Source organism: Giraffa tippelskirchi, chromosome 11, assembly GCF_054371585.1.
Source record: "Giraffa tippelskirchi isolate mGirTip1 chromosome 11, T2T-mGirTip1v1.2.pri, whole genome shotgun sequence".
Taxonomy (NCBI): Eukaryota; Metazoa; Chordata; class Mammalia; order Artiodactyla; family Giraffidae; genus Giraffa; species Giraffa tippelskirchi.
In genome coordinates this window covers 25,613,166-25,629,669 of record NC_137285.1, presented here as the reverse complement: position 1 = coordinate 25,629,669, position 16,504 = coordinate 25,613,166, and the positions used below count along the sequence as shown (strand labels likewise).

General features: G+C 45.2%; 1 protein-coding gene across 12 annotated transcripts in view; it reads left to right on the top strand.

The window, feature by feature from the left end:
- STX2 (syntaxin 2) overlaps nt 1–16,504 on the top strand; it is a 330,178-nt gene that overhangs the window by 28,497 nt on the left and 285,177 nt on the right. For all 12 annotated transcript variants that reach the window (XM_081543064.1, XM_081543065.1, XM_081543066.1 and 9 more), the window contains 2 exons: nt 6,056–6,130; nt 11,425–11,524. In XM_081543064.1, the coding sequence (XP_081399190.1) occupies nt 6,056–6,130; nt 11,425–11,524 (175 nt within the window). The remainder of the gene's footprint in view (nt 1–6,055; nt 6,131–11,424; nt 11,525–16,504) is intronic.

Here is a 16,504-nt window from a genome sequence, read left to right as displayed (position 1 = left end):
TGGAAAGATGGAACATGAGCTTCATGGACGTGGTGGGTGATTGTGTAGCTTAAATAACATTGTTAGGTAGTCATTTTTTGTTTCTTTTTTTTAATGAATGGAAAAGCTAAGATAGTATTACTGGGTCTATTTTCTCATGTCTAATAGTTTTGAGAATTCTAGATAGAAGTAAGAAATATAAGTAGGAAATAGGCTTTACTCCAATATAACATAAAAAGTTAAACAGGAAAAAATGTCTTCACAACTGATTTTACATGTTTTATCCGTTTATAACATAAGAATACCATGCCCTAACGAATAGAAATAAATTTAATAATCTTTCTAATCTGCAAAAATTGTGTTAAAATCGTACACAGTATCATTGTTTTGATGATTTTTCTCTAAGGCACTGAAACAATAGTAAAACCAGTAGCAAAAAAAAAAAGAAGGAAAAAAGACAGTAGAGGAAACATTCCAGTCATTGGCTCCCTCTTGGTCTGCAGAGAGAGAAATGAACGATTTACCAGCAAGCGAATGACTGTGAATAGAGATCACGTGTGGTGACACGTGGGTCTCAGGATCCAGGAAGAGTTGACTTTTTTGGTGGTTGGTGGTTTATTCACTGCCTCCTGCAAGGAGAGTGGTCCATGTATAATGTTAATGGTAAAATTACTGACTTCCCTCAGGGAGAGTGTCATGTTGGACACCGTCTCCCCTGAGCCAGAAATAACTAAGTTTCTGTCCTGGAGCAGGTGGAGTAGGGAGCTTAGGTTCTTGGCTGTGTCACACATGACAGGCATCCTGTGTGTGGGCTTTGCCATGAGATGGTGTAGTGCTGGGGGGCGGGGAGCGTGCAGGTGAAGCGAGACAGGCTGTGGATTGACCATTGTGGAACCCATGCAGTGGATCCATCGAGGGCTCTCTATATTATTCCTTCTACTTCTGTACATGTTTTGTCATTTTCCACAAAAAGTTAGACAGACAAAACGCTGAGGCCTCTGAGAACCTCCAGTAGCTGTCAGAGGGGTGGGATGGGTGCCTCCACCTCCGGAGAGCCACGGTGGGGGCAGGTGTGTTGTCATCGCTCATCCTGTGGGCCACGGGGAATCCCAGCCCTGCTCGGCCGTGTTCACGTTCATTCTCGGTCCTTCCCCCATTCTTATTTGGTGAATTCACGGGGACTTAATTTAGTTCACTCCAGTGTTCCTGGCCCCCGGAACATCCCCCGCCCGCATCTGCGAAGAGAAGTCAGCCATAGGGGGACAGTGACATGCAGGGTCATTCAAAGAGGCTGTGATTGTGAAGGCCAGGGAACTGCCCAGGGAGCTCAGAAGGGAGCCTGGGAGCCAGGCTGTGTCTGGAGGACCCACGTGAATTCACTTCCTCCAGGAGGAGGTCCGTGATGTGTGGTCAAGAGCGAGGGTTTCTGGAGTCGCCTGGATAAGGTGGTCTCAGCTCTGAGTGTCCAGGGCAGCCCCTCACCCCTCCTGCCTTAGCTGCTTTTCTCAGAGCTGGGGGAGCGGGTGTGGAAGGCATTTTAAGTTTCCCGGTGCTCCTGCCATTGCTGAGTCAGCGCAGTCATGGGTTTGTGAGGTTGAACCCTCCTGGTTCCCAGAGAGGCTCGAGGCTGGGTGTTCTGTGTGTGAAACGGGGGTGCTCGCAGGCCTCAAGTGCTGCTGGAGGACCAACACAACAGCAAGTCCTCCTGCCGCCCCGGTGCCCTGGCACATGATGTTCGTTAGCAGCCCTCTTTCACTTCAGATGATGCGGGAGCCTGGAGAAGAGCTCTACGCCGCTGGCGGGTTTGCCTGAACATCACTTTTGTTGCTGTTAGCTGATTGCTGATCTGCCTTTAAGTGCTCTTTTGCTGGGAATTAAGAGCATGGACCTGAAATGATTTTAAAAGGCTTTATTGGTGTGTGCACACCCTATGAAAATCACATGCCTTAGAAGCCCCGAGTGGGCAATTTTCCTGCAGCCCGAACCTTTGGAGGAGGAAACGGATGTCATCTTCACTTTATAGACCAGAAGACAGGCTAGGAGAAGTTGGTGGTGCCCAGCTGGTAAACAGGTTAGAAGCCAGACCTGCGACTCCCAAGACAGTGTTCTTCCCTCTAGACGAGACTGTCTGCTTGGGTCCAGATCAGTGTCTTGGTTAGTTAGCACGGTTGCTTAAAGAAAGGATCCGGTCTGCATGCTTCAGTCCTTGATGTGTGTGTGTCCTTGGGCTCTCATGACACAAGACCACAGATGGGGTCACAGACGTGCTGTCGTCACATCTGGCCCCAGAGGCCAGAAGCCTGAAGTCAAGACGTCACAGAGCCATGCTCCCCCGAACCTGGGGGAAGTCCTGCCTTGCTGCTCATGTCTTCCGGGGGTGGCGGCAGTCCTTGGCACTCCTTGGCTCATAGACCCTTCACTACCCTCTCTGCCTTGCTCGCGACGTGGCCGCCTCCCCTGTGTCTCTGTCTCTTGTAAGGACAGAGTCATATGGGGTTAAGGACCCATCCTGCTCCAGCATGACCTCATGTTAACTAATGACGTCTTCCCAGACCCTTTCTCCAAGTACGGGTCCTGAGGGTTTGCCACATTTATTTTTAGGGGGACAGTTCAACCCATAATACCTGCCCTGTTAGCAGAGCACAAATGAAACATTCTTAGTAGCAGTGCCGCCTAATTGCGGGCATCTGCCTCCACGACTGGAGTCACATGAGAGCAGGGTGGTGGCTCAGAGTAAGGGCCCTGCTGGGGAAACCACTCCAGGCAGATGCCCTGGGGAGTCAGTGTAAACAGAAGCAATGGTGTGGCGGAGAGAGCTCAGCCCACAGCCCTGAGAGGCACCCGCTGACTGCAGCTCAGTGAGCTTCTCCCAGAGTCCTGTGGAGGTGGGTCTGCTTTTCCCTCGAGACCACCCCACGCCTGTCCAGTGTGTGTGTCACCTGGTGATAAAATACTCTTTACGACTCTCATAAAAACCCCTTGTCTGAGGGAGCTCATGCCTCTCTATCTTGGAGAAGCACATTTCTTCTCCCTTTTGTCTTATCTATGCCCAGAAGTGGCCCCAGGGCAAGGGAGGTGCAGAAGCCTTCCCTGGGGTGGTGAGAGATTCTTGCTGAAGTTTAGGCTGGATCGATTTGCTCAGCATGGGCCCTGGAAGATGCAGAGGGAGGCTGCATTGTGTTTTCTTACCACATTTATTACATTTGGCAGATTTTTCTTAACTAAATTTAGTGCAATTTTCTTTCCACGTTATTCCTGGTTGCAAATCAGTAGAGCTACACTTAAGACTTATAGTGCTTAAAGACTCTGATTTTCCTGAGGGTACAGAATTCCTGAAATCTGTGGCTGCCTCAGCTTTTGCAGAGTTAGAGCTGAACTGACCGCCCAGTGTGCCCTCAGGGAGATGGTTTCAAACAGTTCCGTCCTCTGTATGCTGCCAGTTGTCTCTCCTTTCTCCTCTCGAATCCACAGCTCTCACTGGTAGATGCTGTGTCACATGTCCTTGATAAATATTGTGTGACTCCGATGCCAGGTCCCGGGGTCTGACGTTGTCTCCTCTCCCCTGTAGCTGTAGACAGAGGTTGCTTTCTCCCCAATATAGTAAGTCCCCTACATACAAACGAGTTCCATTCTGAGAGCATGTTCACAAATCCGGTTTATTTGTAAGTCCAACAAAGTTAGCTTAGGTACCCAACTAACACAATCGGCTATATACTACTATAGCGTGAAATGAAGTGAAGTAAAGTGAAAGCCGCTCAGTCGGGTCCGACTCTTGGTGACCCCATGGGCTATACAGTCCATAGAATTCTCCAGGCCAGAATACTGGAGTGGGTAGCCATTCCCTTCTCCAGGGGATCTTCCCAACCCAGGGATCAAACCCAGGTCTCCCACATTGCAGGTAGATTCTTTACCAGCTGAGCCACAAGGGAAGCCCATACTGTAGTGTAATAGGTTTATAGTACTTTTCACACAAATGAGTTGGTTGAAAGTCAGTCGTGTCTGACTCTGCGAGACAGTGGCCTATACAGCCCATGGAATTCTCCAGGCCAGAATACTGGAGTGGGTAGCCTTTCCCTTTCCCAGAGGATCTTCCCAACCCAGGGATCGAACCCAGGTCTCCCGCATTGCAGGCAGATTCTTTACCAACTGAGCCACAAGGGAAGCCCTTCACACAAATAATACATAAAAAACAAACAGAAAATTATGCATTTAAAATCTTACAGTACCTTGAGAAATATAGTAGTATAGTACAACAGCTGGCGAACAGGGCTGGCATCGAGTGAACAGGCAAGAAGAGTTCTGACTGGAGCAGGGGGTGGAGGTGAGAGATGGTAGAGCTGAAGGATCGTCAACAACAGGAGATGGAGGGCACGCTGCAATTTCACTCATGCCTGACGTTGATGACACAGGTTCTGGTTTCTTGCTGGCTTCAATTCTCTCGAAAAAACAGTCCAGTGATGTCTGGGTAGTAGTTCTTTTTTTCTCGTCATACCAGTGACCAGCTACATCGTTGCTGCTTTTGCACTTGCTTCCAGACATCCTGGGCTTGAAATAAAACTGCACTGCTATACAGTAAAGTGTACAAAAGCACAGCCACTTGTAGAGGATGTACACATGTGACAGTGTACACCAGACATGCGAACTTACGTGACTGGGCATGGGAATGCACATTGATGTCTTTGAAAGCTTGCAGCTTGAAGGTTCATGTGTAGGGGACTTATTGCCAAGACTTTTCACTGTTTCATTCTTTAGCCTCCCTTGAGGGGTGGGTTAGGGTTACCATGTGATGAGGTTCTGGATGTTCTAGGGTAGCCTCGAGTCATGGAATGCCTCACTTTGGCCCCACTCAGCCAGAGACCCAGCCCTCCAGGCGGTCCTGATGTCCCTCAAGTGTGAGAACCCCTGGCCTAGAACGTCTCGTCAGTGTTATTTTAAACTGATGGCCCTTGATTTGTCAAGTGCGGTGTCATCCTGGCCTTTCCCAGTAGTGGGTTGCTTTCTTCCTCAGTGTTCCTTTGTTGTTGTTCAGTCGCTAAGTTGTGTGCAACTCTGTCATCCCTTGGGCTGCAGCATCCCAGATTTCTCTGTCCTTCACCATCTCCCAGAGTTTGCTCAAATTCGTGTCCATTGAGTCACTGATGCCATCCAACCATCTCATCCTCTGTTGTCCCCTTCTCCTGCCCTCAATCTTTCCCAGCGTCAGGGTCTTTTCCAATGGGTTGGCTCTTCATATCAGGTGGCCAAAGTATTGGAACTTCAGCTTCAGCATCAGTCCTTCTAGTGAATATTCAGGGTTGATTTCCTTTAGGATTGACTGGTTTGATCTCCTTGCTGTCCAAGGGACTCTTAAGAGTCTCCTCCAGTTCCACAGTTCACTCAGGTCTTCTTCACTGAGTCTTTCTTTAGTAAAATGTTTATTGATTATACGAGTGTGGCCATAAATGGGAATTACTTAGGGAAAAATGATAAATACCAGCTAACATATGTGAAAGTTCTTTGAAAATTATTACCTAATCTAGAAAAGTTGGGCACAAAAGTCTGGAAAAGAGGGTTACAGAGGATGAGATGGCTGGAAGACATCACCGATTCTGTGGAGAAGAACTTGGGCAAACTCTGGGAGATGGTAGGGACAGAGAAGTCTGGGGTGCTGCAATCCATGGGGTCGCAAAGGGTCAGACAGGACTGAGTGACTGAACAACAACTAGAAAAGTTGACTAGTGGTGTCAATATTTCTAATCTTATAGACAGTGTGCAATGTAAGCAGATTCACTTGTGGAAGATAAACCTGGCCTGTGTCACATGGACGTGCTCATTGAGAATGAATGATCGATCCTCTGGCGCTCAGTTCTCTGAGATCCAGCCATTGCTTCCCCCTGACGTGGTTGCTTCTCCAGGCTGATTGACGTGTGTGCCTGCCCTGACTGTGGCCTGGTGGATGTCATGGCCTTGGTGGGTGGCACTTTGGTGCTGTTAGTGAGCTGTAGTTACCAGCTGCTCTTGTCTTTCAAGTCACCATTGGTGCCTCTGTGAAAACTTTTAAAACCAGAATTTTACATTTCATATTTTTCCATTTCAGTGTAGGAAAAATGATGATGGGGACACAACTGTTGTTGTTGAAAAGGACCATTTTATGGATGATTTCTTCCATCAGGTAAGAGTCATTTAGTGAAACCCAGTCTGTCATTCTTCTTTAAACATAATTAAATTAATGTAACTGTGCATTTGTTGTATTTGAAATAATACCAAAACTAAGTATTTTAAAAAGTTGACGTTTGAATGACAAAAAGTGCCGTAGAATTTTTAGTGCGATTAGCACATTTGTTACTGTTGAGCCCTTCTTCCTGGTGACTGACTTGGTGGGGGGAGGGTGGGTGAGAATGGTGACTGTGGGTGCCGAGGGCCTCTGAGGAGACTGAAGCCCACGGGCGGGGGTTGGTCAGCAAGGTGGACCTGCTGCTCACAAGCTCATGCTGGGAGAAGGTACCTCCTCCAAGCACAGGGTCCCTTGGGGAGGTCGTGCCGCACCCATGGCCAGCAGGGTCCTCCAGACAAAGGGAGGCTGAGTCCTGGGAGTGGAAGGCCTGCTGGTGGTGAGGTCCCTCAGCTGGCAGTCAGGCGTGCACAGTACACACAGAGAGGCTTCTCTCACTCTTCTCCTGTAGAATGGCGGTGAGTCCCGTGTATCAAAGGGCTCACTCATATTGTGTATCTTCTAAAATCTTTGATTGTATTTTAAATTCTTCTCCTGAGAAGTTTTCTGTATATCAAAGCATGAGTCTCTAGGTCATTTGGGACTTCAGTCACTCCTGAGAGATCTTATCCTTGAGCAAAGATATGATTGTGGCAACTCTGCTCTGCCTTGGTCAGCCTGGCCTTTCTCTGGACTGTCTGTGCAGGGGCGTTGCCTCTGGACCCGTGCCCTTGGGTCTTCCCTTGAACCTGTCTGTCTCTCAGACGTCCCCCTAAGGCCTTTCCCTCTCCCTCTCAACTCCCCAGGGTTGTTTCTAGAATTTAAACATGACAACATGTTTAAATTCTTACCCCTAGGTCATAGTTTATCAAATTTTGTATAATTTCAAATTTTTGAAATTGAGTCTGAGAACAGATATTTTGACATTAAGAAAAGAAACATGGTCAGTATAATTTTTTCACAATGGATACTTCATTTGCAGGGCTTGTTTTGATTATGCTGAATCTAGTCTAAGAGTTTCAGTTGACTCTTAAATCTGTTGGCAGTCTAAACTGGTCTATCAATACATGAATTTGAAAATATGTAATATGTTAATTAAAAATGTATTACAAGTTACCAGCTTTCCAGGCAGAATTTATTGAATACGTAGTTCATTGGGTTTTAGGTATATTTATGTTAGTTCCTAGTCTTTCCTAATTGAAAAAACATGAAATTAAATCGTTATCTATAGGAGCTTACTTTAAGGTACAAAGGAGTTAAGTTACTGGATTTCTGGATTTCACTTTGTAAACAAGATGCTTTTCATCCTGGTTAGTTTACCTGCCCAGAGAAGGCAATGGCAGCCCACTCCAGTACTCTTGCCTGGAAAATCCCAGGGACTGTGGAGCCTGGTGGGCTGCCGTCTATGGGGTCGCACAGAGTCGGACATGACTGAAGTGACTTAGCAGCAGCAGTGGCAGCAGTTTACCTGCCCACTTTGTGAAATCATTATTTCTCTGATTTTACCCCTTTTACCTAGATGCTTAATTCTTCCATATCAGTTCTCCAGAATCTTTTTTATTTTAAGAATCTTCTAGTAGTAAATGTTGTTGTATTTTATAGAAGAATTATATAAATCACTCTGTCATTAAGCTGTAGTAACTTAGCACATTTTGGCTGCAGGTGTTAGAGATGCATACAAAAACGGGTGAGTGGTGTGAGGGAGGTTTGAGAGCCATTGATTCTAACTTAAGTTTCAGTTTCATTTGTTACACAGTTGACTTATTTTGCAGTTAACTTCTGTGAAATGACCTTTTTTTTTTTTTTTGACTGTGCCATGCTGCATGTAGGATCTTAGTTCCCCAACCAGGGGACTGAACCTGTGTCCACTGCAGTGGAAGCCTAAGGTCTTAACCACTGGACCGCCAGGGACATTATGAAATGACTTCTGGAACAATTAGAGAAGCCAGTGATGTTTGTTAATACAAGCTCTTTCTTTAGAAAATGACATTTAGATCTTAAGTATCACATAGAATATTGCAAAAGATGGGAATTTTGCGCATGACCAGTGTTGGTTAAAACTAAAATAATGCAGTAATAGGCGGCCAGGAGATCCCCTTTTTGTGAAAATAGTTTGTGGTTGTCCGAGAGAGCCCGTGTGGTGTAATTCATAGACGTAAACGGGCCTGGCACCACCGTGAGGTTGGCACTTCCCTCCTGGTACCGAGTTGGTGGCCCAGCAGTTTCCTTTTCTTTTTGGGCCTCACTGGTGCTTCTGCTGCACAGATAATGGTGGTGTGTGTACTGTAGGACTTCCCAAGAGGCAAAGGAATATCTTTACTACTTTGTGACAGATGCGTCTCATTGACTTTACTTCAGAAATGGTGCTTTAAAAATGGCTAACTGAAATGTAAATCTGTGCACTAAAACCACAAAATCATTTGTGCCTGTGTGATAAAGTAGCAAAAATTTTAAAAGATTCTGTTGTAATTTTTTGTGTGTTTTTTACCTGATTAATAAAATTAAATTATAAGTATGTGAAGTTCTGTAGAAATCATGTGTAGATGGAAATAACACCCAGGACTAATGAAATAGCTGTTCTCTGCTCTATGAAAGCAGAATTTTGTGTCAGACTGTCCTCTAATATGTCGCTTTTCAAAATGTGTTACGGGGCTTGGACCCAGTGTCCCTGGGGTCCCTGAGACCCTTCCAAGGAGTTCATGTGGCTGAAACAATTTTCATAAGAATATGAAGATGTTCACCTCTTGCCTCTCCCTCTGTCATGAATGACCGTGGGGCTGGGGGCAGTTTTCAGAGGCCACATCACAACAGACTGAACACAGAAACAGGCATCAGAATCAAGGTGCCATCCGTTAAGGTAGAAACTAGATTTGTAGAGAAATGTAAGTCACTGCTCTTACTGTCACTAATTTTGGGGGAAAATACTGCTTTTTTCCATAAAAATATGTTATTTATGTTAACATGTATTTTTAGTTTCCTGCTGCTGCTGCAGTGACAAATTACCACAAATATAGTAGTTTTAATAGAGCATGCATTCATCATCTCACAGTTCCAGAGGTCAGAAGTCTAGAAAGAGCTGTTTGGGGCACACGTCAGGGTGCTTGCAGGGCCGTGGCCTCCTGTAGGCTCCAGGGAATATCTGCATTCTTGCTGTTCCAGCTTCTGAAGCCGCCTCCATTCTTGGCCTGTGGCACCTTCCTCCGTCTATAGCACATCTCTGCTTGTTTCTAAATTTGATCCTGTTGCTTCCGTTTTATAAGGACTCTTGTGGTTACATTGGATATTCAGATAATCCAGGATAATCTCCATCTCGACTCTTAACTAACCACACCTGCCAAGCGCCTTTTGCCTTGTAAGGTCACGTGCAGAGGATTAAGATGTGGACATCCACCACAGCATGTCGTAGGTTTGTGATGACTGTAGTAAGTGAATTCATACATGTTAAAGGTGTCTCCACTGTTGTACTTTGATCGGAAGGAGCTGCAGCCTACATGAGCCAAAGCAGACATCTCACCTCTCCATGGAGAGGTGCGTCTCAGTTGCTCAGAGATCAGGGTGATGAGAGAAGATGCACTCCTATGAGAGGCCTCGCCCCACCCCTGTCTTCATCTGCTTGTCTTCTCACCTCTCACCTCGAGAGAGGTCCTTTTTTAAGTTTCTTTTTGAGACATCCCAGCCTTTCTTCCTGTAAATGTTTATATCTGCCCATTAATCTGTTTGTTTTGGCTTCTTTCATCATTGTTAACACATATGTACATTATTCTGCAACTCGTAGGTATTTTTTCCCCAGTGATTTTAACTTGGTAATATATGTAATATATCCTGAGGATCTTTTTATGCCTTTTGTTATAGTTTCATAATGTAACCTAACAAACCTCCTTTTGCTGGGCTTTAGGATTTTCCTAATCTTTTTTATTTTAAAGATATATATATATATATTTTTTATATGACCATTTTTAAAGTCTTTATTGAATTTGTTACAGTATCATTTCTGTTTTATGTTTCGGGTTTTTGGCCATGAGGCATGTGGGGTCTTAGCTTCCTGACCAGGGATCGAAACACTTCCTACATTGGAAGGGGGAGTCTTAACCACTGGACTGCCAGGGAAGTCTCCCTAAGATTTTAAGTATAGAAATTGTGCTTAGTTTCCTGGGGCTACTTAAATTTCATGGCAGATTGAAACAGTGCAGATTTATCCTCCTTATTTCTGGAGGCCAGAAGCCCAGCCTGGTGCCACTGGGATGAACAGTGGTGTCGGCAGGATCGCACGCGCTCCTGGGAGGCTCCCTGCAGAACCTGCTTCTCCATACCTGCCTCTCCAGCTCCCGAGTTGCATCCCTGTCCCCTCCCTCCCCCCACTCCTCCGTTATTCTTCCAGGCCAGCAGCAAGGCATCTTGCTTCACTGGGTCGCGTGGCCTTCTTCTGTAGCCACATCTTCCTCTGTTCCCCCTTACAAGTACACTTGAGACGATGTTGGGAGTCCACCTGGAGAATCCAGGATCATCCGTCTCCCCATCTCAGGATCCTTTGTTTAGGTCACATCTGCAGTTTCTTTTGCCATTTAAGGTATCCATCAGAGGTCACAGGGGTTAGGACCTGGACGTTTGGGGGGGGACAGTATTCATGCTACCACCCTTGTTAAGAATCCATCTGGACAAATCTTTCTAATGAGTACATTACATTTTGAAACAAGTGTTGAATAATTTGGATAATCAGAGGCAAAAAATAATGACTAAGAAGGCTTGGTTTTACCAGCTGTCCATACCTCCCCACATGAGAATGTTATTGCTTGCCTGTCCTACAGAGTGAGTTCCCTTCTTGACTGCACAGAGAACTGGTGTTCATAGTAGATGCTTCTATAATAGTTGCCACTGTCTGTGGTAATACTGGGTTGCGATTGTAAAACTTCTTATAGCCAACTAGGTTTTCCTGGGGATTGATACTGCCTTATTTCCCTTTATTTAAAAAATTTTTAATTTTATATATTTTACTTTTTAAAATATTTTAGCCTATGTATATACTGGAGTGTAGATGATTAACAATGTTGTGCTTGTTTTAGGTGGACAGCAAAGGGCCTCAGCCATATACATACATATATCCATTTCCCTTTATTTTTTTAAGTTGAGTGGGGAAAGGTTATTATTTCTTTATCTGGTACTTATTCACTTATTTCTCTTTTATCCTTCCCTCTTTAGGTGATGAAAAGCAAATCTGAATTTGCCACAGTGGTGGTGACTTTTTCTCTCTCTCGTAGGTCGAGGAGATCAGAAACAGTATAGCGAAAATAGCTCAGTATGTCGAAGAAGTAAAGAAAAACCACAGCATCATTCTTTCTGCACCAAACCCAGAAGGAAGTAAGTTGTTGGTTTTAAAAAGAAGTGTGTCTGTCTGTCTGGTCTGCCTGTCTTGCTGTCCATAACACAAGCATTAGCCCGGGAACGTGTGAGCTCGACCTGGGAGCCTGTAAAAAGTGCTGGAGGCTGGTGGCCCACTCTCTCCATTCTCATGTCTGGTCTGGGAGAGCCGAGGCCTCTGTGTGGTTTTTTTTTTAACAGCTTCCATGGGATCTGGTGTTCAGCCTGGGTGAGGACAACTGATGCACGACAGCGATGAGAATACACGGACGTGACTTTGCAGAACTTTGGGGCCACGTCAGTGACTGATGGGGTCTTAGAGCCGTGCTATGTTCACAGTTAAACAGTAGTGATAGAATTTTGTGTTTAGATGAAAGTTAGCTAGAGGTTGATCTGGAAAACAATAGAGCAGGATGGAGCAGTTTTAAAGATGAAGAACAGACCAAGAGGTGGTTTTACATCTTCAGCAAAGGCTTTTGGGTGGAGTGTGCTGTTCTCAGTGTCTGTGGAGGGCAGCATGTGAACAGGTGATTTAAAATGAACTGAACATCAGAGTGTTGGCAGTTTTAAGGAAGTATTTCCTTGAGCTGCCGTGATAAATTTTGAAAACTTGAAAGGTAAGATGGATCTGGATAAGCCAGAAGACTGCTAACTGGAATCTATATGTCATTTGGGGGAATAATTGATACCTTTACCATATTGAGTCTTTTAATCCTTGGAAATGGTTCATCCTTCTGCTTACGTCTTCTCTGCTTGCTCCCAGTGATGTATGTAGGGCTCTGTGTAGAGGGCTCACACACCTTTCATGGCAGTCGATGCTTTTGATGTTAATGTGAATAGTATCTGCTGTAAATTTTGTTTTCTACTTGTTTCCATGTATAGAAATACAGTAGGTTTTGTATGTTGAGCTTTTATCTCACTCTCTGGGCCAATTAATTATTTTTAATAATTTCTCTGTGGATTCCTTTGGATTGTCTCTGTAGCCAGTCATGTTATCTGTGAATAATGACAGTTGTCCCTCAGTTCTTAGGCTTTTTATTTTCAGTTGACTTCTTTTACTGACCTATACAGCATTGAATGAAAGTGGTGATGGGAACTTGTTATTCTCGGTCTCAGAGGAAAGTTGAAAGCAACTTTGTTAGAAGGTTATTTGATGTGGCCTCACTTTTAAAAAATGATTTTAAATTGAAAAAGAACTCCTTTACTCATTTTGAAGATTTTGTGTGTCTTGTAAAATAATGCTTTGCATGTCTGTAGATGCCCTGTCTTATGATTTAGAAAAATGTTTCCCAGAAGCATGACTCTCACTAGCTACTGTATTAAACGGGAGTTCTGTAGCCAGATACGTTTGGGATCATCACACCACATCCCCACTTGGATGATTTCAGTGTACTTAGAGCAATAAAGGCCCTGAGAAGTCCTGTGATGAAGAAACCTGCTTAACTTTGCTTAGTGAAGTGTTTCACAAACGCATTTGCCCACAGGACTTTTTATGTAACACCTATTAACATCTTGCTTAATTCTTGGTGAAGTTGAATTTGAATACGTGCTCATGTATTTTTTCTTTTGAGAAATTTACCTCCAAAAACCTTTGTTCCCCAGTAATAGCAGGCACAACAATTGTTTCAGTAAATTTAGAGCTCTAGTGCTTCACAGTCATTCCTTTGGGCTCTGAAGAAAACTGTTGCTTTTAGTTTCGCAACAGAGTGTGACCCAGAGTGTAGGAAGTAGTATCTCACTGCTTACTTAGTTGGCCTCTGTAGGAAAGATGCAGTGACTCCTGCCCCATGCTGCTGGGCTCTAGGGAGTGCCCCAGGTGCTGCAGAGGGCAGTGAGCTGCTGTCCCCCTGCTCTTTGTCCAGGCAGGGGACAGGGGAGAGTGCAAATTGGAGCTCCAGCTCCTCAGAGCCTTCCCTGCCCAGGCTCCTGGCTGGACACGCAGAAGGGTTCCAGAGCACGTGGCCACCAGGTGGTGCCACCCCGCCCTGGCGCACTAGCTTCTGCTTCTGATGCAGCGTTGGCTGGGCGGCCAGGCCATTTCATTAACCTCAGTAACAAGATCCCAGAGGAAGGTTTGCTACAAAGCTAACAGAGGGCACCTTTCCTTGCACTTTTCTTTATTGATCTTGCACTTATGTATTTTTTTTTGAAAGAAAGTCGTTGAAACTGTGTAAGTTTCAGGCTCTCCAAAATATGGACCCACCTGGCAGAACTCTGAAGTGTACATGATTCAACTTTTTGGTTCCTACTGGTGATAGGATTATGACTAACATCACCATCAGAGAGGGGTGGGGATTTTACTCATCAGTGACAGGGCTTGTGGTTCCTTTAATCAAGAGTCATAGTCCCTCTCCTTAGCCCATGTTTTAGATGTGGACCTCCTAACAAGTCACACCCGTTGCTAACACTTTATCTTTCCTGCTTTTCCATCCCACTGTCATTCTCCCGGGTTGGCCTCTCTCATCTCTGTCTGAACATTTGCTTCCTAATTGTATCCCATCTCTCATTCCCTCACCTCCTTCCCTTTTCTGCTGGAGTGATGCCCTTAGTACACATTTCAGGCTCTTGAGAACCATGTGGCCATCACTGATTACCCGTCTCAGTGTAGAAAGCCTCTGCTCAGGCGAGCTGTGGGTTCAAACCCCAGTTCGACCATGAATTCACTGTTGACGTTAGACAAATCGCTGATCATCCTGTAGAATGCTGACTGCTGCTGTCCTTGTTAGGTTTCATCCTCATCTCCTTGTTTCCATCCCATCCTTCCTTCTGTTTCAGAGTGAGAGGTATGTGTCTCCCTTTTAAGGGTAAACTGTGGTATGTTGCCTTGAACCCTCCTCTGGATGTTTTTTTTCTGCCTCTCGTCAGCTGGAAGGCTGTCCATTTCTCCCTCTTACAAGCACGCCTTCCCCACGGCCCTGCCTGACCCTCTTGTGGCTGTTTCTTCCTTAAGAGAGTGTCTCCCCCCTCACCCCCATCCTGCTGCAGCCCCGCCCTGGCCCTTGTGCTCCCTCCTTAGCGTCTGACCCTGTTGACTGGCTCCGCCCCCCACCCCAGCCTCTTCATCTTTTAAAGTTAACCTGCTTTGTGTTACCAAAGCCAGTACATGCTATTGTGCTCATTTTGGAAGAAAGCAGAAAGGAAGAGAAAAAAAACACTCATAATTTTGTCCATTGATGTGTATATATATATTAATGTTTTGGTATATATTTTTTTAGCAAAAACACGTATTAAAAACAAATAATGTTTAAAAAGTGTAGAATTTGGATCACACAGTGCTTATTGTCTTATAGCATGCTCTTTTTGCTGATGAATATACAGTTACAGGCCCACCCATCTGTTTTTGTTTTTTTTTTTTTTTTGGCCATACCCCGTGCAGGATTCCAGCTCCATGGCTGGGATTTGAACCTGCGCCCCCTACATTGGGAGTGCGCAGTGTTAATCTCTGGACCACCAGGCAAGTCCCTACAGGACCCTTTTCTTAATGGCTGCCTAGCAGTAGCATTTTCACTTTTGAGGTTTACGTAGGAGCAGAGTGTTTTGGGACCGAACACCTTGGGTGAGACAGCAGCCCTTTACTGTTGACAGGTGCCTCCCGCACAGTGTGTGATGGTCAGTACAGGGATCTTGCGTTGCTATGCTGTCACAATGGTCTATGACCTTAGACCTGCTGCTGTATTGAGCAGCAGGGACCGCTGAGCACAGGACAGGTGGAGGCTCACTTATGCTCTGAGATGACCTTGTGAGGCAGGCGCTTCCCTCAGGTGTGTCTGAGAGCTGAGGATGTTGTGCATTGAGAGGGTGGGCAGTTTAGTGCGGTCTCGAGCACCCTGACCCATGAGCTGGCTCTCCTGTCCCCGCTGCTGTTCCGAAATGGGGCCACAGGCTCACCAAGCATCCATTAGGGTTTCATGGTTACATCCCACTCGACCCAGGCATCCTAACCCACCTGTGTGTTCCTGAGTATTTGGTAGCTTGTCTCCTGGGCCAGCAGTCCTGGAAACATCGTGCTGTGTCACGGGACTCATCCCATGAAACGTTCGTTTCATTAGTCCGACTCTTGAGACCCATATAGTCCATAGAATTCGCTAAACAAGAATAGTGGAGTGGGTAGCCTTTCCCTTCTCCAGGGGATCTTCCCAACCCAGGGATCGAACCCAGGTCTCCGGCATTGCAGGCAGATTCTTTACCAGCTGAGCCACAAGGGAAGCCCATTTTTAGTTTGCAACTTTTCAAATCTGTGGGCAAGTTGCAGTTTTGGTGCAGTGAAAACTCATATTTCCTTCACCTAGTTTCACCAGTTGTAACCATTTCACCACATTTGCTTTATCTCTGTGTGTGTATGTATTTGTGTACATGTGAGTGCATATACATACACACATTGCACATGTGTATACACATACGTGTTATTTTTGCTGACTCATTTTAGAGTGAGTGCATACCTTGTTACCATCTATCCCTAATTACTCCAGCATTTATCTCCTAAGAAGAATATTTTCTTATAAACAGACAGTATAATTATCTAATTCAGAATATTTAATGTGGATAAAATGCTATCTAATCCACAGTCCACATTCTCAGTCAAGAATTGTCGAGTTGATATCCTTTAGCTGTTTTCCCCTCTTTCCAGGGTCCGTTCTAGACACCGAGGCAGTTAAAGGCCCTGGACACAAATGCCTTTAGAGTTGTCCTGTCTCGGTGGGCATCGAACCGTTTCCCACGTGAAGGGTCCCTCTCTTCTCTAGTGATGCTCTGTGCCTTCCTAACCACTTGCCAGATACCAACCAACAAAGCTTGACCAGTTTCTCTGACTAGTGTGTGCATGATGTGTATTTGCCCATCATTTTTCTTTTTGTCTTTCTGTATCCTTACATTTTAGATGTTTCTCTCATCTTTTATATATAAAATATAGTTGGGTTTTGTCTTCTTGGCCCCTTTGATCATTTTTTTGTCTGTCATTAACTCTTGTAGTCTATTTGTTTA